The 26,747-nt window shown below is 36.4% G+C and overlaps 3 protein-coding genes across 3 annotated transcripts; 1 reads left to right on the top strand and 2 right to left on the bottom strand.

Moving 5' to 3' along the window:
- Positions 1-1,175: 1,175 nt before the first annotated feature.
- Positions 1,176-6,757, bottom strand: LOC101171522 (sialoadhesin). Its single transcript, XM_011485081.2, has 9 exons — positions 6,646-6,757; positions 6,150-6,446; positions 5,847-5,983; positions 5,539-5,621; positions 4,799-5,004; positions 2,507-2,770; positions 2,091-2,393; positions 1,707-1,785; positions 1,176-1,497 (listed from the first exon to the last, which is right to left on the bottom strand). The coding sequence occupies exons 2-9, from the start codon at positions 6,205-6,207 to the stop codon at positions 1,434-1,436; spliced, it is 1,194 nt and encodes a 397-aa protein (XP_011483383.1). The 5' UTR covers positions 6,208-6,446; positions 6,646-6,757; the 3' UTR covers positions 1,176-1,433.
- A 162-nt stretch (positions 6,758-6,919) lies between these two features.
- On the top strand, positions 6,920-21,954 carry hpn (hepsin). The gene is made up of 13 exons (XM_004078051.3): positions 6,920-7,066; positions 7,696-7,852; positions 14,632-14,739; positions 15,972-16,013; positions 16,133-16,262; positions 16,436-16,555; positions 16,741-16,781; positions 16,978-17,143; positions 17,685-17,875; positions 18,258-18,353; positions 18,590-18,732; positions 18,878-19,042; positions 19,610-21,954. Exons 2-13 carry the CDS (start codon positions 7,816-7,818, stop codon positions 19,652-19,654), a joined length of 1,284 nt encoding a protein of 427 aa, XP_004078099.1. The 5' UTR covers positions 6,920-7,066; positions 7,696-7,815; the 3' UTR covers positions 19,655-21,954.
- On the bottom strand, positions 21,823-25,762 carry LOC105355972 (B-cell receptor CD22). Its single transcript, XM_020710069.2, has 10 exons — positions 25,571-25,762; positions 25,161-25,490; positions 24,860-25,084; positions 23,855-24,133; positions 23,441-23,731; positions 23,244-23,325; positions 23,098-23,128; positions 22,742-22,866; positions 22,551-22,660; positions 21,823-22,233 (listed from the first exon to the last, which is right to left on the bottom strand). The coding sequence occupies exons 1-9, from the start codon at positions 25,608-25,610 to the stop codon at positions 22,618-22,620; spliced, it is 1,446 nt and encodes a 481-aa protein (XP_020565728.1). The 5' UTR covers positions 25,611-25,762; the 3' UTR covers positions 21,823-22,233; positions 22,551-22,617.
- Between the last annotated feature and the right edge of the window lie 985 nt (positions 25,763-26,747).

Raw genomic sequence — 26,747 nt, 5'->3', positions numbered from 1 at the left:
ACTGTTATAATATGCTGCTGGGAACGAGCAGTGCGGGCAAAACCCCTGTGATGTTCATATGCATTAAATTTATTATTCCAATTAAGGTAACGCTTCCTTTTTAATTCCAATAAAGTAAAATATTATTATAATGTTTTTGCTTGTGTCCTACAACATAAAGGCGACTTTGCCCGACAGTAGCTTGGTTGGCTCCAGCAGGATTATGACCCTGAAAGGAATTTACTGACGATGGATGGACGGATGAATGGATTTTTGTGCTCATGATGCTTTTCAAGTCTATCTTTTTCCCTCAAAAAAAACCACTTGCCTAAAAAGTTTGTCATGAGTCTGAAAATAAGGCAGCAACTGCATTGCAATTTGCATGGAAGCATAAAATCCCAATACACTTCATTTACTGATAAAAAAAGAATTTCATTTCCAGCTTCATGTAAGATCTGGTGCTTGTTGGACACAGCAGCAGGCATGTTGTCATATGGCCCAATATTCTAAGTGGGAAACTGGGCAGCTGCTGACACTATAGAAAACCTCCTTATTCACGGCGTTAGTCACAAAACACAACAAGAAACAATAATGAATATTGCATAAATGAACATTTATAGGTCATCCATTACATCTTACATAAATGACACCTACATTAATATGAAGCAAGAAAAACAATGCTGCTCCGGTAAAACAGTGCATTGACAAACAACAGAAGCTTAAACACAAGGCAAAACTCTATCTAACATATCTAATGTGCTGGCACTATTGGGGGGGGGGGGGGGTGTTCTGTCCTCTATTCTCGTCTACTTCTACTCTCCTCCGCTCCTCTATTCCTGATCATTTATTTATCATTTAGTTCTCTATGCTTCTGTTTGGTGCAGTGTGATTCATGTATTGTCCCTCTTTCAAGTGATTCCAGATTCCAGTTGGTCCGTCCGTGCTCCTGTACCTGAACGTGTACTGGATTGTCTCTGCTCCTGCTCCCACACTTAGACGTGGACTCCGTCTTTGGCTTGTCTCGCACCCCCAGCCGTCCCCTAACTCCATCTGGAGGAAGCCCATCTGCTGGACTATTTAAACATGTAGTCATAGAGTAGATAAGCTAATTCTTCTGGTAAATCGCCTGTCTGTCCTGGGAGAGGATCCCTCCTTCATGTGGACATCCCTGAGGTTTCTACTTTTCTCAGGAATCTGGTTTTTTTTTAGGAGTTTTTCCTTACCGAGAAGGAGGGTCTAAGGGCAGGGATGCCCAGTTTAGCATAGTCTGTTTAGTTTAGTTTAGCCATTACCTATTTTATTCTAGGACTTCATGTTCACTATGATTTCCCGTTTATTATACAATTACCGGTATGAAACTCATTGAGACAACTACTGTTGTAAATATTGGACTATATAAATAAAATTGAGTTGAATTGAATTATTGGCAGCTGGTTGTTGCGCTTACTGAGTCCTTAGGATTGTGTTGTGATTGTTTCAGTAAGAGCATAAGATCGATGTCTTGTTGACTTCTGCCTCCTAAAAAACGCAAAAAGATCAATTACAAATTGATCGATTGATTCAAAAACATTTGTGTCTTGATACTATTTTTTAGCATTGAAAACACTTAATTTTTAAGTTGTAAATTTTAAGAATTCTCTATATTTCAATAAAAGCAACACACAGATGAATTCAACATTCATTTTTTAAAGTACCGGTACACAAAATAACAGTTTTTCAGATCCCACCTTGTAATTAGAAACGCCACTGTAGCTAAAATAACCAGTAGGATTCCAACAGAAACTCCAACGACCAGACCAACGGATGCTATGAAAAATGAGAGCAAAAAAGGATAACAATGTAATATTCTAAAATTAAACCAACTCTTTTGATTGGACAACTATATCATATACCTATAAAATGCTTTGCGTTTAAAGTGACAGAGTACAGAGAAAAATATTGAAACCTAAACGTCTAAGTTGCAATTGTTATGCAAAAAGAAACCATACTTAACGCCTATTTTTTGATTCCAGCAAAGTCAATATCAAATTTTTAAAAATGTTTTTTCTCTGGATTTGGGATTTCTCCTAAATTTAAAAACTGAGTGTTGTGTCTGAACTTCACTGACCCACCTGTAGATCCTCTGAGTGTAATGGTTAAAGCCTGTGAGCCGTGCTGGTTGAGCGCCACGCAGCAGTGCTGCCCACGATTCTCAGTGGTGATGTTGCTGAATGTTGGGCCTCTTCCTGTTGATGAAGCCAAGGTCTGTCTACCCTGAAAAAAGCTTTTGTCTGCAGCAGTGGAACAGGATTCACCCTGGTACCAGATGTAGGAGTGCACAGGCGGGTTAGCATCACTGCTGCAGCTCAGAGTTACCCGTAGATCATCGTCCGAGTCAGGGTGCCAGACTGAAAGAGTCATGTTTCGAGGAGGATCTAGACAAGAGGACTTTGATTATTACTACTGCAAGTGTCTATACCTTCACATTTGTATTGCATATTATTGGGTATGACATAATGTAAATAAAATAGGTTTAAACTTTACTCACATTCTACATCTATAGCCACCGTTGTTGAATTCTGCTTTCTTTCTCCAGTCTGTAACTGACAGTAGTAGCTGCCAGACTGGTCAGATTTAACTTTACTGAACCTCCACACCTGTCCATCATGTACTTGACTGGGATTTGTGCTCCTAAACCACCTGAAAATACTCTGAGAAGTTGAGGCGGGGCTGCAGCAGGCCAGACGTAAAGCTGCACCTTCAGTGATGAAGCTTGATGGACCTGCTAAAGCTGCCACATCATTGGGGGACTCTGACACAGACAAAGATATAGAGTAAAAAAAGAAAAGTGTAAATAAGACAATGGTTTAACCTGGTCTGTTCAAAACCCCTTATTTTACCCATTGATAAAACACTGAGTACTCATATTTCAGCAGGACAAAACATTTAAGTAAAGAAAAGTTTATATGCTGCCCAAACATGACAGCGGTCACACGAGGCATCCGAAGTTACAAGCAAAAAACGTTAAAACACAATTCAAAGTATAAACGAACAGATAAAAACAAATTAACTGGTAAAAAATGTAAAACAACCAAAGAGCAGAATGTCATGCCTGGATGTAAAAAGGAATTTTAAGAAGTGTTTAAAAATGGACAATGAGGATGCTTGAAAAAAGCTCAGTGGTAACACATTCCACAGATTCTGTGTAAAGACTGAATAAGCTTGTTCCCCTCTGAGCTTCCCCTTAGACCTCAGAATCATGAACTCAGAATGCACAGGCAGACAATGAAGAGTCGTACTAGAAACCCCCCAAACCATTTAGCCTAAACAGCAAGATCTTGAGGTCGATGGTGTCTAATGCAGCAGACAAATCCATCAAAATAACAATGACATAATTATCATGTCAGTTGTCCAGATGAAATCATTAAAAATGCATCCAACTCAATATATGGTCTTTTAAGGAAGGGTTGAAAAACAGTGTAAGAGTCTGATAGCAACTGGTGAAAGAAATTGTTCTTATTTTAGTGTGTCTCTGCAAAGTTCAAGGAGTCTGTAAAGTTGATCACAGTTTGGGAATTTTAATACCATTTCATTTATTTATCACCAATTTCCTAGATAAAACATGAAAATCTGCAGCTGTAGTATTTTAAAGACCCACTCCCATAAAAAGTTGTTTAATAAAAAAAAAAGTTCCTGTAGCATTTTTTTTTCATGATGGAGGGCAAATGTAAAGAAAATTAATCCTAAAATGGATTTCTGAGTATTTCTGTATTCAAATTATTGTGAATCAGGAACAGACGCAAAAATGTTGTTGGAAAATGCTTGTAGGTGTGACGTCAAATCTAAAACTGGTAATTTTAGATTGGGGTTGTGAGGGGCTGCAAACTAGCAGTAGAGAGTGTAAACAAATACATAAATATTGGGATGTGGGTGAGCTTACTTCACACCAACTCTGAGGCAAATTTCTAATAAACTACTGCTGCTTTGCAGAAACTATGTCCTTGAAGTCAACACAGGATTTTTGAGTTGGTCTAAAAACAGCATCATCATAATTAAAAGACCACTGGGAAGTCTTTTACAATAGATCGCAAGATGATTGGAGTGGGACTTTAAGCGGTATGTCAAATAGAATGCAACAAATGAAATAAAACTTAAGAAATTCAAAGTTTTTATTTTTCACCAGCACCATTACAAAAGATTTTCTCCTCAGCTTTCCCATCATCAGTTCTGCTGATCCACAGACAAAAGCTCAGCTGCTGTCTGTGGGGATTCAGTTTTATTTCCCTAAAATCATGTGACCTTTGTCTCAAAAACAGTACAAACTGTTTGTTTTCGGATGTTTAGCTTTGACCGTGAACCAAATTATTATTCCCGTTTGCAGCCTATGGTTTGGTTTTAATGTTGAAACTGGCTCTTTAAAAAATAGGCTGCACTAAGACAGCAGACCTGTAACATCAAGTGCGTTTTGTTACAAGGAAGCCATTCTCTATTTCAGTTCTGCTTCCTCTAAATAGTACAAGATGTGTCACAAAAGATTACACAACGGAAATGTGACAACAGGTTCAGACAAGCAAACCCCAAAAACAGAGACTAAACAAAAGCATCTTAGAGGTCAACAAACAGAAGACTGTGTGACCAAAAGATCTGTGTGTAGCAACAGATGCTTTTATCCTCCTCAATGAGGCATTGAATGAAAGAAGCAAACACAACATCAAAAGAGTCACGAAAGATTCAATTCAATTAAAGATTCAATTATGTTGAAAATAAATCATAGATTTAAGTTTTTCTACTTCATGCTCAGTTTGTGAAATGTTTTGATGGTAAATGTCAATGTTCTCACCTGTCACCAGCAGCTGAATTCCTGTCTGAGCAGGCATTTTCTCCGTTGGATGGTTGGTGATGAGGTAGAATACGTAGGTTCCAGTGTCGGTCTGTTTCAGATCATTGATTCTTAGAGAACAGTTCTTGGTTCCTGACTGTCCAAGGTACTTCACTCTGCTCTGATATGAGGGGTCTGGAAATATTCCCGCACTGTGGAACACATATCTGACAGAGACACAGTTGAACATTTGTAGATAAATTGTTCATCACATGGTGGTATTGTGTGCTTTAAAGTCCCACTCAAGTCCACTTTTGCTGCAGGAGTTCATCAGAAATTCGCCTCTGAGTTGCAGGCAGGACCGTTGGTGCGGAGTAAGCCTCCCTCCACTTCCTGTCATCCATTTGTGCACACTCTTTCTTGCTAGCTTACAGCACCCCATTACAGTTTTGAGCCAGATGTCAGCTCAGACGAGGAAAACAAAGACGTACATGAAACTATTTGTCTGTAAGTGGACGCCTTGGAATGGAGCAAAGAAGGGAGCTTTTAGCCCACTTATAACACTACTTCAGGCTTGTTCAACCTGCATTTTTTTGTCCACTCCTGATTCACAACTTGAATAAAGAAATACTCAGAAAAGCAATCTTAAATTTCTTGTTACATGTCTTACATTATGAGAAAAATGCCACAAAAACATGTTATAAACACCAAAAACACAATTTTCATTGGAGTGTGTCTTTAAAGTGGATCTTACATCATACCTTTGTGTAATACAACGACTTTCTTCTAGGCACCACATTTCATTCAACACTTTGTAGTCTGGCAACTCTTCACTTCCTGTAACCTAACAGTGAAAAATAGAAGAAAGAAAAAATTTGAACCAAATTACTTCCTGCAAGCTTACAAAATAATATACATTTTTTGGATTAATAAGCTATTATTAGTTGTCATATTTTCATAGAGCATCACATTGCAGTGAAGTTTCTCTGGGACCATCTCCAAACCCCCACCCTCCACCCCCCAAGATGAACTGCTGCCCAAGTTAACAATGCTTTCTTTATCAAACTACCTGAGCTGAGAGCCCTCCTTTAGTTTCTTTTGCGGTCTGGGGGTAGTCATAGGAACAAGGGAGGACAACTGAAGAACCAACCACAGCACAAATGGGACCAGATGGGATGTCCACAGACCAATCACCAGCCAGAATACCTGTGGAGAAAAGGCTGTGTTAAATTACAAAAAAAGGCAGAGAATTCTAGCCACTGAAGGAGACTGATATCCATCTTTCAATCATCGAGATGGCACAGTTCTTTGTATTTAGTGATGTAAATAAAGACTGATTTGGTTTGAGAATAGGACTGAGAATTGCACTTACCCTGAACACAAAAGGCAACAAAAAAGTAGTAGCTATGTTGTCCATGAATGTCTCCCATGATCTTTGCTACAGATGTTTGTTTTCTTGTCTCTCGTTCTTCCTTCCTTCCCAGTTCTTACTGCCTCTGAGTGTTTCTGTGTTTGCTGGTTTCAGTCCCAAACGTCTAACAGTCTTTCTTCCTTTTTAGTCTTTATTTTTTGCACAAAAGGAACTTGGTTAGCCACTGGGTTTTTGTGTGTCATCAGAGAGAACTTGACACACAGCTGCCTCAGTCAATTTGTCCTTTTTTCCTTCCCACTGCAAAACAAACAGACAAACAAACAAAAACAACTAGCTTATGAAAACAGAGTTTTAATAATTAAACAAAATGCAGTTTTCAAAAATAATATTAGTATTAATAGTTTTAATAACTATACAAAATCCAATATTTAAAAAAAAATAAAAAATCTTATATTTTTAAATAAAAAAGGATCCACTCAGGTGAAATCAGACTCACGTGGGACGCTGACGTCACGCGTGCCCCTCTGACTGGAGTACAGGTGGTCGCGCGCAGAAGGACAGCAGCTCTCCAAGCGGCCAAACTTCAGTTTCCAACATTTTCAGTTGCTCTACTTTAATTACTCCAGTCTTCCAAATGTTGCTCTCCTTCCTATTAGAAGCGGGCGCTGGTGGTTTTGGTTGATAGAGACGCTGGCAGGAATTTTACCTTCATTTTTTTTCTTTTTCCCCCCTTTTTTTGGTGGGGGGAGTCAGTAACCTGCGAAGAGAGGACTAACTGAAACAAGGAATTTTTGTTAAAATTAAATCCACAGAAAAGTCAATCTTCTGTGGTTATCATTTCACAGAGGAAATAAACAAAAGGGGATTTTATTTATTTTTCTCTAAAGGTTAAAAGGCAGACATCCACTTTCAGAAAGGTAAGTCCTTCTTTAAAAAAAAACAACAGTATACCTCACAGAAATGTAATTATTAAATATAGTCAAATTTGAAATGGAAAAAAAATGCTTTAAAGTCATTCAGACTGTCACATCTTAAGCTTAAAAAAAAGTCAAAACTACTTTTTTGGGCTCTTTTTTTGTTGAACTCTTTTTGGGCTCTTTTCTCTCATTGTTGCTCTGTTGTTCTTTCTTTTGGTCATTAATTATTCAGTTTTCAGCCAAGCACTACTTACCCACATTTTTAATGAGTAACGTATCATTAAATTGGCTAAAATAATAGCAACAACCAAAAATAAAAGCAAAAAAAACCCCAATAAAAACCTGATTTTTGTTTTTTCAGCAAGTTTAGGGAACTCAGTGTTTTTAATCAACTAGTTATTCAACTGTAGTAAAGCTCCTAAGAATAAACAAATGTCTATATCTCAGATATAGATAATAAAGCTACACTCAAACTAATAAGCAGTGAAATTTAATTTGGTAATAAACCTTTTGTTTTTACAAATTTTAGAAGAACTCAGTTTAATGCTACTGCAGTTTAATGCTACTAACAAATCCAACTTTTTTTTTGTTGTATTTGATGACTTTTGTGTTTTTGAAAACACCCTCAGACATTAAGCGCTGCCAAGGACCCAGAGCACCTGCCCAGTGTGGCCTACAAAAGAGGGAAGGAAAGAGGAAAGTACCATTATCATTATCAGCTGTCAGCCTCTGCTTCCTACTGTGAACACATGTATGCTGAGAAGGTAGTGACGGATGGAAAGATGGGTGAGTATTACAGCGTTTTATTTCTTTTCTTCTTTTTCCTCTTTCTTTACACTCACTCACACTTACCATGCAGGGATCAACAGGCTCTGCAGCCATGTTGGAGGCCATTCTGCTTGTTTTCTCTATGTGGGCAAAGACATCAGCTCATCCTGCAGTTAACCATTAACTGGCCTGTTCAGAACTGCTGGCTGTCGCTCCACATTGTCCCTGCATTTATTTTTAACTTGATTTTTTAGCTCAGACAACAGACATGTTCTCATTGTAATATTTGACAGGAATTAAAACATGAATTTGTGAGAACCATTCACATTTAAAAGAAGAAAAAACATCAAGTTAAATGTAATAAAGCAGCAAATGAGATTTTTTTTGTGTGCAGAATTTGGAATTTGTTTATTCTCTAACTCTCTAAAGCATGCGTGTTGACATCATAGTCATATTTCTTTCTTAATTCTGTGTTGAGAGGCAAAACTGAACCTTTCTCCTTGAGTTCATGATTAACCATAGATCCATGACCCAGCATGCTGAAGCGACAGACGGGCAAAAGATTTGACATTTGATATCAATGCAGAAAAAAGGGTAGAAACGTGATTGATGTGACTGGATCTGTTACAGTCTTTTACCATTCTTTTTTATAAACTTCATCAACAGTCAGTTTGAATTTTTTCTTCCAAGTGGTCACTCAGTCTATGGTGCAGTGGGCTCATGAACAGCTCACTGGTTTGAGTCCAAGTGCAGTCATGGATGCTTCCGTGAAGGTTACTCACATTTAACAATCCTGCTTCAGTTTTGCATGCTCATTATATGTCAAACGCAATCTTTTAACTCAGAAAAAAGACTTAAGATCAGCAAATACATATGCAAAAATCCAGTTGGAGACTTTTACTTAGCTCTGGAGTCAACGCAGTGGTATTTTTTTCAAGATCTTCACCTGAAAAAGCAATATTTGTTGTCAGCATCAGTAAGAAATATTAAGTTTTCCTTCTATATTCCAACAGTTTTATGTGCATTAGAAGGAAGACGGCACTGATGTGTTCTCCTGCTCCTTGATGATGGCTGCAGCTGTGTAATGTCTGCTCTTGAGGTGTTGCTGTCAGTGAAGGAAACATAAGACCTAAAAGCTGTGCTGTTATACAAGTACCAGTACTAGAAAGCATCACACAATTAAGCCATCACATTTTTAGTAATGCATGCAAAAAGGCTGATCTTTCACATTTTGTTGCTGCCAAAAAAACCTATCCTGACATCTGTAGAGTTCTTGTACTGAAATCTTACCTCACATCAGCAGCGAAAGAGAAGTTATCTTTGCTTCAAAGATCTTATTCCAGGATTTCTTTTCTTTTCCTTAAAGTTTTCTTCTTGGTTTCTGTCTTTGCTGCAATTTTTATTCAAAGCTTGCTTGTATTCAGCCGAAGGTCCACGCAAAGTGAAGTGTTTTTTGTGTGTCTACAGTAATTACTAGAGTAAGGTAGTGGAACTAGGAGTGGCACATATGGTGTGGTTTATTTTCTTCATGTTTGGGCTGAGATCAAGTGGGCCAACACCTACTATTTTCAGAAACTGTCTGTTTTTTTTGGCCTTCTTTGTGGCATACTGACTCACCACATCCATAGAGAAGCATAAGCAAACAGCCATGCATTCCCGGCAACCACAGGCCTCATTACATCTCTGCTACACACCATGGTTTTGTTAGTTTCTGCTTTTGCACCATGACAACTACGACATGCATTAGTCAGAGTCGGAAATCTGCTTTTTTTTTGTTGTTGCTCTGATTGTTTTTGTTTGTTTTCTTTTTGAGTCTTTTTGTCAAAGTGTGAATGTCTGAGCTTCTAAGTTCAGTGCATCACTGACTCTATACTCACTTAACTACCGGTTTGTCAGCAGCAGAGCTAAATAACTGTTACAAAACGTTCAGATAAATCCCATTTCCCAACAAACAACTGAAGACAGACAAGTAAACATATATTACACATGCACCTCTCAAAATAAAAACCCAACACACACACACAAAAACACAGAATGACAAGCAAAGAGATTAGATTTTTGGCCTGTTGGACAATGACAACGGTATGACTCATTGAAACCACACCTGTTGTACATGTTGGGACTGAGGTGAGGTGTTTTCAAGAAAAACTAAATCTGAATGAAAAAAACAGAAATTGGTAATATGCTGCTTTCTTTCAGCCCATGATAAATTGTCAGACTATTGTCATTATCTGACTTTTTCACTGTTTTCCGTTGTTTTTGGGTGCACTTTATCAAATCTAGAGTGTTTACTATTTTTTGAACGTTAACTTGCTGTTTTGGGAAGAAAACAGTTTAAATAGTTTCATGTGAAGACAAATAAATGGAAGAAAATGTAGAGAGGGGAATGGATGTTGAGGGACAGAGAGTGCACAGATGTGTGGAGTCTAGAGAAGAGGCTTTAAGGTCATTGAATGATCAAATCTCCACAGATATCAGGTTTCGAAATGGAAAAACAGAAAGTCAGCAAACACAGAGCCAGTTATTGTCCCAGAACAACACGGACTTCTTGTCATTTTTTTTTTTTTGAACAGGAATGTTATCAACGGACAGACTGTGGAGTATAGACAGTACAACAATTAAAAAAGGGGGGGTGGGAAAGGTAGGATTAGGAAAAACATTTTCACATTCAGATCCATTACAATTAAAATTGTAACATTTTGATTATGTTAACTTTTAATATGTAACAACAGCACAGAGGCATTTATGTCTCTTATCTTTTTTATCTCTTGCTTTATGACTATAGATAGAATTCGTTTATTTATTGTTTTGCCATATTAAAAAAAAACATTTAATTAATCATTTTATTTATTTATTAGTGGCTGTTGTAAAGTAATTTCAGACTCGATCTGTATCTGATGTTGTGTCCCAATCAGGGATCGAATATTTATTTTGTTTTTATTATTATCAGATAAATATTATTATCAGATAAATCCACTATGAGAAGTCTACTTGTTATGAACAGATCTTGACATTATTTTGCTGTAAAGGACGGCAGATTACAGCAGCAGTTTGAGTAGGAGGCGCTATTCATGCAACAATTTTGGAAGACAGTCATCATTTATTTTTAGGATCTTTAAATGGAGATTTGAATCAAATATGACCAAAATCTTCAATAGTTCTGAAGATACTAAAGCTATGGTCACAAAACTTTCTCACATGCTTCATCTATTTTTACTAGTTAATAGATCATTGTTTTTCCTACTTGATTTAAGTATTTTACTTGATTGCTCAAGCTACTTCACAGATGTGCTCTTTTTACGTGTTAAATGAACAAATTAAGTGAATAAAATAAAAATGGGGAACAAATCAGATCTGTTATTTTGCATTTGTTCATTTTTTTAACGTGTTAAAACAGTATCAGATCAGGACTTGATCGGCAAATACTCAAAATCAAATGACTTGGGATGGTATAGGGCCAAAAAAACTTGGACGTGACATCCCTAGAAATAACATTTGACTGATACCATGCAAAGATCTGAAAAGAGCTGAAAATGTAAATTTATCAAAAACTTCTTGTATGATTTGATGCATAAACCTGAGATTTTCTTTGTTCAAGACTTTTGCAATATTATTTGTGATGACAGATAATAATCTGACTACTGGTACATGTAGTGTTTCTTCCGTCAGAGTAATCATTGCTGCATTCATCCTTAATAAACTTAAGGGTCAGATTGATGTGATTGGGCTATTGACAGATTAATGGCTATGTAATTACCTGTCAAGATAGTTTTATTCTTTATTTTTTAGTGGACTATAAATATTGGAAAAATCTAGTTTTGTTCTATATAAATCACAGGAGATTAGTACATTATAAATCTAATGCTGTATTTTAACCCATAGGTGAAAGTATTGGTTAAGTATTGGACATACAGTGGGTTTTCTTGTCATTGTCTCATGTTTTGAAATGTTTCCCCACTCATCCAAGAGGCCTCATCACTTAACCCCTAATGAAAGCTCTTGAATGAGTGGTAAAACATCTCAAGAAAGAAGCTCTTAAGTCCAGATGTCAGGACTCAACTTCAAAACACCTGGAAAAGCAAGACTGTTCATTGACAAAAGAAGGAAGGTTATTAGCCGAAGTCAGCCCCGTTACTCTCTCCTTTGCTTTCAAACGCGATGCCAAAACACAACAAAGGTGCATCAGTCTCACCCTGAACAGGCAGTGTGTCTATTATCAGTTCTGATCTGTAACTGAGCACTTTTTACCACAAAGAAACCAATTGCCATCTGTGTGGTCACAGTTACCTTTGACAAACGAAGGAGAGGGAACAGTTTTAGATTGTAGAATCTCAAAAGTGTATAAAATGCAATAATGAGGAGTTTTTACACAACCCCTTCCAAATACACACATACAGTTTATGGATTCCTGGCTGCCCCACTGGCCAGCATAGACCTATCAAGCAAGATCTAATTTTTTTTATTATGGTAGTAAATGCAGATGGACTCTTGGTTTTGTCTTCAGGAAATAGAAAGTTAGATAGTACATTATTATAGCTAATAAACATAAACATAGATAACTATTACATGGGCATGGCCGTCACTCGTTGAAACATATAGTAACCTCGTATAACTCCTCCTTAAAGACCTTAACATTATTTAGTGTGAGGCAGCCTATAGTTCTTGTTAAGTGTTGTTGTTCACTTTTATTGCACTTTTTCTACTCTTCAATAAATTCCTTCCAAATGCAAATTTAAATATTTAATTTCTTCCTAAAGAGAAATGTGTTTTTTTATTTTAAATTATCTGATAGTCCGTAAAACACATTAACATTTGTTCTTTGTGTACTTAGACTGAAAGTACATAACAGACATTGTCAATCACAACTATGGTGTCCAATTATAATGAAAATGTCCCAGGTCTTTTCTGAGATATTTTCATTTATTTATTTATTTTGTACGCTTGTAAATAGAAGTCACTGAACTCGTTAAGAAATTAGAAATTATTCTAAACATGCATAAAGATAAAAATCAATGCAATAGTAGGATCTTTGCAGCCTGAACACTTAACTATGATTCAGACACTGTGCGTGTTGAAGCCTCAACGAAGGCAAATTATTGATGATTGTTCAAGACTAATTGTTGCTCAGCTTATGGCAATCTTCAGTGCTTGCAGATAGTTGTCCTAAATCTTTCACAACCTGTAAAATTGTGTCAATACATACAGTACATCTCTTGCTTTCAAATTAAATGTTTGTTTGAATAAAAGTTTTTGTTTGAAAAATACTTGCGTTGCAGGAATAACTGAACAATAACTAAAGTTTTTGTAAATCCAATAAAAACAAAAACAAAACAAAGATCACTAAAAGAAATAAAAAAGTAGCATGGGGCGAGTAGGAAGGTTTGCAGGGACAGGTAACACAGTGGAATATGCTGCTCTAAAGGATGCAACATACTGGCATGCCTCATTGTATCTAAAGCCAGGATAAAATATTGTGTAAGAAGCAAATGTCCACTTTTGGAGATGAGACACGATGAAGTATCAGGTTAAGAGGCTTAATCTAATTCTATATGATGTACATTAAAGTGCTTTTCATAATTCAATAATGTGTTTGTGATCATAATGTGTTTATGATGTATCAGTGTTGCAATGACTTGAGATGTGTTAGATAAAACAGGGCTTGTCCCTGTTGATCGCTTAAATGTAAATACATTGGGAGACTCTAATGACAGAAACAAGTCTGCAACCGACAGTCAAAATGAGTAATTTAGATAAACAATTGTGTTGTGGTGCTCATTCAGCATTGTGCATGTCTATTACCTGCAAAGTATTCTAAACTCGCAAAATCAAAGGTGGATCTTGTTGTATGCTGTGCAATAGCATGCTTCTTTTCTGCTGTCATTATAACAGGTGACTATTTCTGCAGCCACATCTTAAAACCTTTAAAAACTGAATTATCCTGCATTCAAATATACCGTCGAGACTTGCAGCTTGCAGAATCTGATTTCTTGTCTTACAGACTCTGTGTTAGCAGGGTGACCCTAACCTCCAGCTATTGTCTGGTCTGCTGTGTTGCTTTAACCTTGATGATGATGATGATGACCACTGGTTTGTGCACTGGGAAATGATAGGCAGTGACCTGTCCCAAGTGATAACGGGCGTGCAGACACACTGACAGTGCACATTTTGTAAAGCAGGTTTCTAAGTATAGTTGTGTTATTGCCTTGATGGGCAGAAGCACAGAACTAAGGGAAACGATGACTTTGAAGGGAGAATTCTTAAATAAAATATATGGACTCAGATTAATTATAATTACAAACATAAGATGCAAACTGAGAAATACAGCTCAGAACAGAGGAAAACGACACACAGAGAAGGTCTCTGAGAACAACATCTGTGTGAAGGTGCACAGGTCACAAATTACATGTGCACATGGGACAGGCATGGCACTATATCCCACTTTTAAGAGTTTGTACTTGCTTTGTGGAGAAAGGATAGACTTTAGACTATTGACTGAATCGGTATCATTTGTACCTTTCTGTCTGTGCCAGGCTTTTTTCTTTTTTTTTTACTTTGGTCAACTGAGCTGAGTGCATTTTACCACCGTTTACTAGAACTTTATGGTCCAAGAATAAAATATAGAATGAATTTCCACTTTTACCAGATCACTTGTGCAAACATATCAATGCATTATTAACGTTGAAAACCAAATACCTTAAATTATTTTCTCAACATTTTACAACTTGTCAATGCAGTTTAGACAAATATTTGATGCATTTTGTGAGTGACTTGTGTTTGTGGTGTCTGTCTGAGTGTAGGGAGCAGGGGGATCTCTCTGACCTGCGTGCTGACCCCCTGGCGGCTGATCGGGGTGTGTGTAACTGTCATGATCCTGGGAGCCATTGGAGCTGCTGTTTGGGCCGTAGGTCAGATTGCATTTCTTTTTCATACACATGTTTTTGTCTCATACATTAATTTCACAACAAAAAGCAATCCAACAGGTGCAGCACAAATCTAAATGTTTTTAACAAACTATAAAATTCAGGGTATGGCTATTTACACCAGCAGAAGTAAATTTACATCAGGAAGTTTGAGCTTGACATAAAGTAAAAAGAAATCAACCTTGATTCAGTGGGAGAACTAGTACTAGAACTAGAAGGAAGGTATTTAATGTACTTCTATCATAGGGGTGATGATTTTATCTTGAATTCATAACAAAAATTGGAAACACAACACGTCATTGTTTATTTCCAGAAAGCTGTTTTTTCTTATTAAGGTTCAACACTTATTCCATTCATTTTGTAGCATAATATTTAAATTTGCTCCATCTAAACGCGATAATAACACCCAAAGTGCAGGAACTTTTATTATTTTTTTTTAATAAATCACAACAAAACAACAGAAATAGAATGAATAGAATTTATTTTATTATTTTTCCACAGCTTTTTATTAAAGAATGAGTCATGACAACACAGCAACTTCAATAATACGAGTTACATTTTCCTTATTATTACACTGTGTATTCTTGACACTGTGTATTTTTTAAATGTAGTGGGTCTGTGTACTCCTTTATACTGATTGGACTATGAGTCTGGAATAAATTCTATCTATCTATCTATCTCATGAAAAAAAGGAAAAAAAAGGAAGAAGAAAAGATAAGCTGTATCGTATGAAATTTTACTCAAAACACATATCTACACACAAACAAACAAAATAAAAAATAGTAATTACTTAAAACAAAACTTAAAAACAATGAACATTGCTTCTCTTATCTGATACCGTCACAGCACTCCTTAACAAAAAGCTTTTAAGATGAGGTTGCAAAATTCCATGCAGTTGAAATCAAAAATCTGTTGAATCGTCTGTTAGGTCTAGATTTTGAATATAACTGATAAAGGGTCCACAAATGTCTTCAAATACAGTAGGTGTTGTTTGGTTTTATAAATATACACTATTCTTTCCAAAGGAAGGCAAAACAACATTTGTTTAAGTTGTTAGGTCTGTTAAAATATGTTGTCTGCTGTAAATATCCACTCTTGAAATTGTTTGCAGCATTGAGTGTAATTGTGTGATTCTGTTTGTACAAGATAAAAATAAAAACACCTTTTTTACATCCATTGATTTAATATATGTATATATATATATTGTATCATTGTAGTCACATATTGCACAACAGAAGAGGAGACAGGGCTGTATGATGGTGAGTTAAAGAGAAACTTTTGTTTGTTCACTTGAACCTGAATATGTTTACATAAATTGTTGTTACTTTTCTAATTTTGTTATAATTAATGCTAATATTAACTTGTTCTCTCCCTGCAGTTCAGGTGAACTCCTCTGACCAGCGTCTCAGAGTCTTTGACTCCGCCCAGAGGAGGTGGCGTCAGGTGTGTTCCTCTTCAGCCAATGAACTCCTCGCTAGCATCAGTTGTGAAGAAGTTGGTTTTGTCAGGTGAGGAATTTCAATTAAGCATCGCAAATGTTTAATGTATTGTAATCTGATGGTTTAAATTTGAATCTGAAAACCGTCAGTATGTAAAAAAGAGCTGATCCAGCATTTCCTGTCCTGTCCTTCCATATTTACAAGTGAAATAGTTGTAATAACCAAAGCCCGTGTTGTTTCAGTGTGGTAAACTACTCGGTGGCTGCAGTGCCAGAGGGCAGCGGTGATGTTGGAGATTTCTTCTGTGTCAGACAGGAAGAACTCAGCTTTGGCAAAAAAATCAAGGACTCATTATATCCATGGTAAGTATTTGGTTTCTTTTTGTATTCCAACAAAAATGATAAATGATATCAAAAAGGAAAAATGTAAACACGTTTTTTAATCCAAACTTGTTTTAGTTTTTTCTAACAAGTTTTCTTTCACTCTTGGTATTCCAAAAGAAAAGTAACTTTTTCTGTCTGTTCTGTTACTGTTTTCTCTTTTCCAGTGACTGTGAGAGCAGGGAAGTTCTCACACTGCTGTGCCAAGGTAAGATACCAGATCTGCTCTCTTTCTGTCTAACACACTGGCACACTTTATGTGCTGATATCTAAACCAAGCACTGTCTTATTTGTTTGGTACCTATTTTCTTGTCTGCCTATAGTCTTTTTTTTCATTTTAGAAATACTTGCAGTTTTTATTGGTTAACTGTGACTATATATTTGTATTTTCACTCCTCTCTCAGACTGTGGCCGGCGCAGTTTTGCTGCAGACCGTATAGTGGGGGGCGTGGATGCACGTCAGGGCAGCTGGCCCTGGCAGGTCAGCTTGCAGTATGATGGCGTTCACCAGTGTGGAGGATCCATCATCTCCAACCACTGGATTATTTCTGCAGCTCACTGCTTCCCAGAGTTAGTTCCTTTTAGCTCTTAAAAACCCACTCTGATCATTTTACTTTTCTAAAAGTATTCCCAGAGGTCTTTTAATTATGATTATGCCGGATTTTTTTAGCCAAAATCAAAAAACCTGTGTTGTCTTCTAGGACATAGTTTCAGCTGAGTGGCAGTAGTTCATTAGGTGGGGACTGTAGGCACAGGGCAAACCCCCTGCTTCCCCCTCTCCAATACTGAACTTGGAGCAGGGAGCTTGTGGGCTGTATTTTCTTTTTCCAACAACATTTTAGCGTCTGTTCCTGATTTACAACAATTTAAATAAAGAAATACTCAGAAATGCAATTTTAAGCTTAATTTTGATGTGTAGTATATCTTTTCTATTATCAGAAAAGTGCCCCAAGAACACATTAAAAAACACCAAAAAGACAATTTTCGTTAGAGTGGCTCTTTAAACACGCTGAAGTTTTAAATGTAGGTCTCTCCTTTTCTGTCTTTAGTTTATGAAATTAAGATAAAACCCTGTTTAAGATATCATATTGTGTGCTTTTTTTCACACCAGGCGTTATCGTTTTGTCAATCGGTGGCGTGTATTGCTGGGCTCTATCTACAACAAACCAGTCAACGCCAATGTTGCAGAAGTGAAGACCATAGTTTACCACAGCAGCTACCTGCCCTTTGTAGATGCTAACATTGATGACAACAGCAGAGACATCGCAGTCCTGGCTCTTGCTCAACCTCTCACTTTCAGCGGTAAGTTATTATGCTTTTCAGATACAAGTATGGGACAACACCATGTGTCTGTGCACATTTGGTTGCATGAGAATTTATACTAACCATATTATGAGGCTTTTTTGTGTGGTTAATGTTTTACTGTTGGGGGTATTAGGGAATTTGGCTGATTTACTTGATTTACAAAGCTTCGCTGGCACCTCCCTACTGACAAACCCTTTTTTTCTCTTAGACACATCTCTTGTCTAAGAGATTTTTTAAGTAGAAAAACAGCTGAGGAAAATTGAATCTAGCTGATAAATATAAATCGATTTGGTCACATCTGTTGTTGGTTTCATCATGTTCACAATTCATAATTGATGGTGTTTTTCTTTTTCTTTGACACATGTATTTGTGCTTGCAGAAAATATCCAGCCTGTCTGTCTGCCCACATATGGTCAAAGGCTAATAGATGGACAGGTTGGGACAGTAACAGGCTGGGGAAATGTTGGCTACTATGGTAAGGTCTCAGTGTCATTACAGCTCTCTTTTTGACAGCAACTTCCTGATTATCAGAAAGGTTTACTACGTATGGATGACCATGCTTTTGCTTTCACATGTTTGCTGAGTATGTGTGCTATGACACCAGTTTCCACAAGTCATACTTTGGAGCTTTTTCTGTGAATGAGTCCTGACAAGTGAACGTGTGCTTTTGCATATTTAAATTTTTTTTTATGTGTTTTTATCTGCTTACAGGGGCTCTGGCAGATGTTCTCCAAGAAGCAAACGTCCCCATCATTAGTGATGTTGTCTGTAACGGCCCTGATTACTATGATAACCAAATCACCACCAGCATGTTCTGTGCTGGTTATGAGAAAGGAGGCATTGATGCCTGTCAGGTGAGAGGGAGAGAGCTTTTACCGTAGGACAGTTAGATTTCTGTGCTTTTATTTGCCATCTTTTGTTGTTTTTAGCTTGAACTTGAATATCAGTGATATCGGAAGGTGTTTTTTGTCATGAGATCAACTGCTGTTGTGCCTTTAGGGAGACAGTGGGGGTCCTTTTGTTGCCACTGACTGTCTGTCAAAGACTAGTCGCTATCGTTTATTGGGAGTGGTGAGCTGGGGAACGGGCTGTGCCATGGCCAAAAAACCTGGTGTCTACACCAGAGTGTCACGATTTCTGCCATGGATATCTACAGCCATGAGGGTAAGAATCACACTATATTTTCACATAGGAAAAAAAAGTTATCCTTTTAAAATCTGCTGTACTTAACTTATCACAGCTCTGTTATAAAAAGCTAATTTCAAAAGCAGTGATTCTGAGCCTGCCCTTATAAAACTTTCATGCTATTCAGGATCGCAAAAATATTTAAAATTTAGTTCAATTAGCCGTGGTTTTGGAAAAGTTATACATTCTTTAGACTAGGAAAACACAAAAAATGTATGATGTGCCAACCTCAAAGCTGCAACAATAGGAAATATCAGAAAGTGTCAGTTTTTTAATTTCTTTTTAAAGCTGGTAGATGCTGTTTAACAAACATAAAACCAACTGACTGCTTTTTTTAGTCTGTATATTACTTATAGTGTCAGCTTGGAACAGCTAAAAAAAATGTCTCTTTATATTTGAGACAAATTAAGTTTTTTATGTTGCAATCACAGATGCTTTAGTGTCGTATCATTAAATGTACTTAAGAATTTGTTAAATAGTTCTCTTGTCAGACACACACATTTCAATTTTCTTTGACTCAGATTGTCTGCTCCTTTTGTTTTCCAGAACTATCACAACATTCCGGGTGTTCACAAAATGGCCCGAATATGAAGTTTTTGTCTGCTCAGCTTTCTATTTAATTGCAATATGAACAGTTTTGATTATTATACTGTGACTTTGTGGCAGATGGATGTAAGGATGTGATCAATCCTCTATATTTTGTTCTCACTAAAATATTTTACTGAGAATTAAAAAAAAAGTCCTATTAAAAGTGTAAAGAAAGACTCATCAGAAAAAGACTGAAGGAACTTGGCCAAATAGCTCCTATTGAGTTACAATGACATAATAAGGTCAAAGAGGAGAAGCTGAGTCTTTTTGTCTTGTATTTTGCAGAAATAGAATTATATTATTTTCTTCAGGTTTTGTTGTTGTTGAGAAAGCTAAAAAACACAAAAATACATCATAAATTATAACAATATTTTTATGTTTGAAGCATAAACTTACCTGACAACGATTCTTTATTGATCCTAGGTTAATAAAATGTATCTTTTTGTGATGTTTTTATTAGTTTGCTTTATAGAATCCTAGTCTTCAGGGCCAGATTTCCTACAGATTTGACAAATTCTAAGTATAACTGGCACAGAAAGTTGCAGGAAAGGAAAAATGTTAAGTATTAGGAATTAAGCAGTACAGATTGATTTGATAAAATGAATATTCCAAAGTCAAAACAGATTACATCATTCGTGTGAAATAGAGAACTTTTGTCATTCATTCTCATCTTTTTATGTACATTAGTTTGTCTCATGGAAACTTACAATCTCATTCAGTAAAATCTTATAATGATGACGGTTCCTCATATTCCAGTCATTAGGTTGTAAATAGTCATAATCATTGAAACTTCAAACATGTTACAATCTTTAAAAGATTAAGATTCAAGTGCAGTTAATGCTACATGTTCTCAGCAGATGCAGTTTCTTTGTTCTCTGTGTTACTTCACTGTTTTCAACCCAGAATCCACGTTCCCGCGTTAACAAACATCATGTCATGTGGAAAACTGAGGACACTTGTTTAACTGTCAGGATATAAACCTGCTACTTAACACAACCTTTACAGCCTTAAAATGACTAAATATTTTATCTATTACTCCAACTTATTTATAAGATAGTTAAAAACGAATCCAGTCTTGTAGAAGTTAGTGACATGAATCTCCACTGAGCCAAACTGCCCAAGTGAACATTTGGATGCACAAGGAAACCTTTAAATTTTAAATTATTTAAACTTAAAACAAAGAGCTTTAATGACTGATTAAAGGCTTTAAAACTTTGCTGCATGGCAGCAAAACCAGAACTTATTAACCATCACTGTCAGTCTTGACAATTGACCAATCCTTTTCAATTCACGGAAGTGTCACCCGTATGAAAATTGATCATTAATAATTGCGATCTCTTTATATCTTTCTTATATATCTTATATATCTTTCATATATTGGAGTAGAGCTGTGAAAGTAAAAGCTTAGAGCAAGAGTCCTGGGATTTGGGCTGCTTTAACATTTTGCACCAAGCTTTTTCCAACTATATGTGGTGAACATGCGCTAGTAGAAAAAGAAACAGCAGAATCCCCTCCCTGCTTGTCCAGTGTGAACACTAAGGGCTAAAAGCGTACTGAAGAACCTGCATTAAACGCATTCATGATCTTGCGTCACATGTCCTGTGTGTCCTTAGCTTTGAAGGTGATTACTGAATTAAGTGGATTTGATCTTTCTTCCTTCGTCCCTTTAGGCTTGAATGGTAAAATTTTAGTCCTGACAGTGTACTTACTTTTTTCACATGACTTAAATAAACTAAGCTACTTGTATAATGAGTAATATAAAATATAATATTAACTGTACGGTCATGTACAACATGATTAAAACAAAATCTAAACAATAAAAACACAAATATCAGCCATTTTATTATGATGAAAAACAAATCTGTTTTTCTGTGTTTATTAAAGTGGGTTCCTAATTTCTGAAGTTTAGGTTGCAGTGTCATCCTCTCATGTCACCTCTTTTTTTTTACATTTTTTTCTGTAAACAGTACAATGGCTAATCAGAACACATATTTTTAAAGTGTTTAGAAATAAGAAGAAACCAAAGGCACATCATTTAAACAAAATACTGCAGCTCTTGCTATACGTTTTTGCTGTTGAAGTGAATGCAACAAAGTTTTGAGTCTCTTGGCTAAAGAGAATAATGCAGTTTAAATATACATTTATAGTAGACAAAAAAGTAAAAGAAAATGGTTGATTTATGTACATTTTATTTTCTTGCTGCTAGATAGCAGATCAGCCAATGTATGTTTGTAGCTATTACATGGACATAGTAAATAAACAATGTAAACTGAAACTTGTTAATAAATAACATTTTTTGACAACTTGTGGCAATAATGTTGTTTTTTTTTTCAAACACAAACGTGTTTTTTTTATGATCATCAATACATATTTTTTGAAAGGCAAAAAAAGGTAAAGCAAAGGAAACAACTTAAACAACTAGTATTTACTTTTTGTTTAAAAACTACTGTAAAATAAATGCCCCTAAATGAATATAGCATGTATAATGTGTTTTTTGAACATTTTAAAATACTTGCAGCAGAAGAGAATCTTAGCTGGTTTTGACCACTGTGGCATAAACCACACAGTTATCTTCCTTGAATCTGTGAAAGAAAAAAACATTTTAAGCAAATTTAGAATGATTCTATTTTTATTTTTGGTCTTTATTAAAATGTAAAATAATAATTAAGAAAAATCAAATTTATATTAAAACAAAGTAAACTCACGTTTGATGTAAATAACAACAACTTGAAGAAACTTAAAACCATGAAATAATCATTTGGCATCATTTACAATTAAATTCATCAAAAAGGACAAAAACTCTTATTTATCGTTCAGTTACTGATTGGTTGCAATTTGGGGAGATTTTTTTGAGAAAAACAATAAAGACGAGCTACTAGTTCAATTAAAATAAACAAACCGTGAGCCATGTGATCCCCTGCTGTCATCAACACTGACTGAAGACTTCGGGTGTCTGCATTTGATGTTTAGTGTGGAGTAAGAAACTTCATCCTCGTACGATGTAGAAGCCTAAGAAAAACAAAAATATTTGGTTTCCTGCAAATTTCTGTTTTAGTCAACCGAAAAAGTACTGTTTAGTCTAAGTTTTACATTTTGATGTGAATCCCCCTGAGAAGCTGCAGCAGAGGAGAAAGGGGTAGCATGGTAATGTTGGCATAAACAGCATTGGGATCAGAGTTTGACTTTCTCACACCAGGCCTGAGGTCAACTGCTGTCTGTTGGAGACAATTCAACAAAATGAATCTGTTTTTGACTTGTCGTGTTAACATTTTCTGCTCTTGAATTCAAATATAAAAACTTTATTGGGTTTTTAAGAAAAAAATGTCTTCGCTGAAAAGCTAGTATAAAAGCCTTGAAAGCTCAGTGTTTGAAACTAACTGGTTATTTGCAGCATTGACATTTTGCCATAACAGAATTCTACATAATTATATGTCAAACATGCTCACCTTTTGGCTTAAAGTGCTTTTCCGTGTCTTCCTGCCAAGAGGAAAAAAAAAACTTTATAAGAGGCTAAGAGAATGTTGATGAACACTGAGCAACATTAAAAAAAAATCAAGAAAACAACAACTCTCCTCTTCAAACAGTGACTCACCTGAACAAAAGCAGCCCCATCAGCAGCACCACTGCAGAAAGACAGACTCCTGTTCCAGCTAAGATTGGGAGGAGATTTCTGTCTGTGGTAGACACAGAATCATCTTTGAATGGAAATGTTTAAATTGCAGCAGCAACAATAAGTTAACCCTTTTCTAAAAGATGTAAAAGTCTGAAGTGTAAATGTGCAGCACCAACCATGAGGGCTTTCTGGCATGGCCAGCAGGACTTCAGTTGAGTTGTTTTCTCCGAAACTGGTTCTGACATTGCAAAAGTATAGACCGGAATGGAGTTCCATCATGAACACGAGAGACAACATCTTTCCCGAGCCGACCTGGACCGGAGTGCTGGAGCTGTCTGAGAGCGTCCTCCTGTACCAGGTGTAGGTGTCTGCTGCAGTGTTAGCTTCACAGCTACAGGTCAGGTTTATACTGCTGCCTTCAACAGCACGCTCCGGATTTACTGACACTGTAATGTTCATGGGAGGGTCTGAAAGAAACGTTAGCAGATTCATCACTTTGTATAGATTTTCTTCACTTATTTACCTCCCTTGTTGAAATAATGAATTACATGTGTGATGTTTTTGATGGATCAGATCGTCTTCATACTCACACTGAACCTCTAGATGGATCCCTAATGACTTTACTAGGCTACTGCCTCTCCAGCGTATGCCGTTCCAGGCAATGCAGTGGTATTGGCCGGTCTGGCTGGGATGAATGTCTGAAATGATGAAGTTCTGCCCAGAGTGGACGAGTTTTCCGTCTTTGAACAGACTGTAGCCTGTTTGAGTAACAGAAGGGTTGGCATCACTGCTGCAGGTAAAGGTCACAGTGCTTCCTGCGTTGACGGTTCCTGCCGGACTCACAGACAGAAACACCCCTGTAGGAGCATCTGTTTAACAAAAGTAAAACTACTTTAGTAAATAATAGACAGAATATAATTAATATTAGTGTTTGAAGAACATCATTAGTAGTGAGTCTAGATCAGAGGTCTGCAACCTGAGGCTCTGGAACCACATGAGGCTCTTTCATCCCTCAATTTGGATAAACAATTTTAGCCACATCCTTTTAGTTAGTTTTCTTTAGTTGTTTTAAGTTTTGTCATGTTGATGTTTAACATGTCAGATAACTGAGAAAAATGATGGTAAGAGTGGTTTATTATTAGAAGGTTAAATCCCATGTAAAAAAAAAAAGAGAGAAAAATTACACCACTGTTGTCATATTGATATTTGAGAGTAAAATGAGAATAAGGATGATGTCATTGTTGAAGAAAATTGCAATGTTTGTCTTTCTTACATTTTTAGTTCAAGTAGATCTGTTGTAACAAGAGGATCTTGTTTTACACAAGTTGTATTTTATTTGTTGTATTTTATATTTTATCTGTAAAAATAAAGTACCGGTAAGTTAAAATTATTATGTAAAGAAAATTGCACAACTTTTAGAATTTACTATCGTAAATATTTAAAAACTACATTTTATACATAAAACAAGCACTGGTTTTGTGACTCTCATTAGGTTTTGGTCAGCAGGAAATTAGACCAAATGGCTCATTTAGTGTTGAAGGTTGCAGACCTCTGGCCTAGATTGAGTGAACTTTTAAGTATTTCCAGTTACTCACAGAGAACAGTCAGAGCAACAGAGGCCGATCTGGCTGAATCCTGTTGGTACACAGCACAGTAATATCTCCCAGCATCCTTCTTGGTGGCCTGGAAAACCGTGGTGTTAACAGGTAGCCCCTCTCTCATCCACATAATGTCTGCCTGTTCGGGACAGCCTGACACACAGGTCAGCCTCACGGTGTCCCCCTCATCCACTTGGTGTGGGTGCACCACAGCTGTCAGTTCTGACACAGAGACAAATTGATTATCACTCAAATCTGTATCAGACACACAAATCTGGTCATAGTTTTGTGCCATTACCTTTCACAGACAAAAAAGTGTGCACGTGACCTTTAATTTCTTTATGTGTTGTTACGAAACCAACAGCATATTCTCCTTCATCACCGAATTGCACATCATTAATTCTAAGACTACAGCCATTCTGATGGTCAAACATGTACTCAACGTGGTTGGTGGGTGAGGGAAGTTCTGATAGGAGAAAATACTTTAACTTGTCTGCCACTTTTTGGATTTTGTACCAGTTGATGGAAAGGACGCTCAACCCAGGAATATTGTTGTACTTGCACTTTAAAACCACTGACGTCCCTCTTAGAGCACACTGGTGCTTCAGGATCTCGTCACTCGAGACACCTTTGAACAAAATCCAACAACAGCAACCATTTACAAAATGACGCACAAGAAAAAGAAAAGTGAAAGGAAATTTTCCTTACCTGATATAACTAGCATTGTTGTCAAAATCAGTCTTTCCATTGTCGGAAATCACAGTTTCTACAATTGAAACTAAAGTCTATTATTTTGCTTTGAAAAATATTATACCCATCCAAAGCAAACTTAATATTCCTTCTCAGAATTTTTTATCTGACTGTGAAAAGGAGAAGTTAAAAGTTATCCCTCCTCCCATCATGTCATAATAACTCATGATACTCACTTTCTAAAGTGATTGCCAGACAGGATGTCTAGAGTTCTGGTCTTCAGCAGTTGACTCACAGTACAGCGTGTTCAGAATAAAAACTACATTGATGTCACAAAGCAGTTGTGTCAGGGATTCTATTGTTGCCACACCACCCACACTTTATTCAATCTGTTGCTCAAATCTGTTGTGTTTAATGTTTTATTCCACTACAGTTTAAGAGAATCCTTCTGTTAGGACAGTCATCAAAGCTACAAAATGTTCACTTTCCCCTAAAACAACGCTTCCTTTTTTCCTTTCTCCTTTTCTAATGAGAGGAGAAAGTGTTTGGGGAGTGATAGATGCTGCTGCTTTTATCCAGATTGTTTTGATGAGGACTAGTAAGTGAAATTCAAAAGGGAAGGGCTAAAGTCCACAAATGTTGTTAGTCGCAATCAAGATTAAAAAGCCACATTTGTTTATCATCCTTTCCATCGTTTGGGATCTGACAGATGGGAACGTCTGTCTCGTTTTTATTTAAGATTGTCAACTGATGAACAAAAAGTGTCACCATATGACTTGTTAGGTTTCATTGCATTGGTTTGTTTCTGTCTCATCAATGCCAACATTTTTCCTAAATCCACAAGGTGGCGAAACAGGTTAAAGAACAATTCTCTGTGGCTCTGCCTGATCTTAGCTCTGCCCACAGATGTGGAATAAAACACATTCCACATTAGCAAATAAATTAAGAAAGGAAAGAAGAAAAAAGAAGGAGCAGCATGTTCAAATCTGGTACTTTGCAACAAAATTTTAAAGCTTCTTTGTTTTAACCTAGTGGTAAAAAAATATTTACTCCAAAGGTAAATCATAAACCTGTGCTTAGATATTAAAAACAAACACATTTTTTAAGTAAAAGTACGACTTTTGAAAACCTCAATTTTCTTTTGTGTTTTGTTTTTTTAACACAATTGGCAAAAGCAATTAATTTTGAAAATTAA

This window comes from Oryzias latipes, chromosome 16 (genome assembly GCF_002234675.1).
Source record: "Oryzias latipes chromosome 16, ASM223467v1".
NCBI lineage: Eukaryota > Metazoa > Chordata > Actinopteri > Beloniformes > Adrianichthyidae > Oryzias > Oryzias latipes.
Note: the sequence above shows the minus strand (reverse complement) of the source record. Positions and strands in the feature narration are given on the sequence as shown.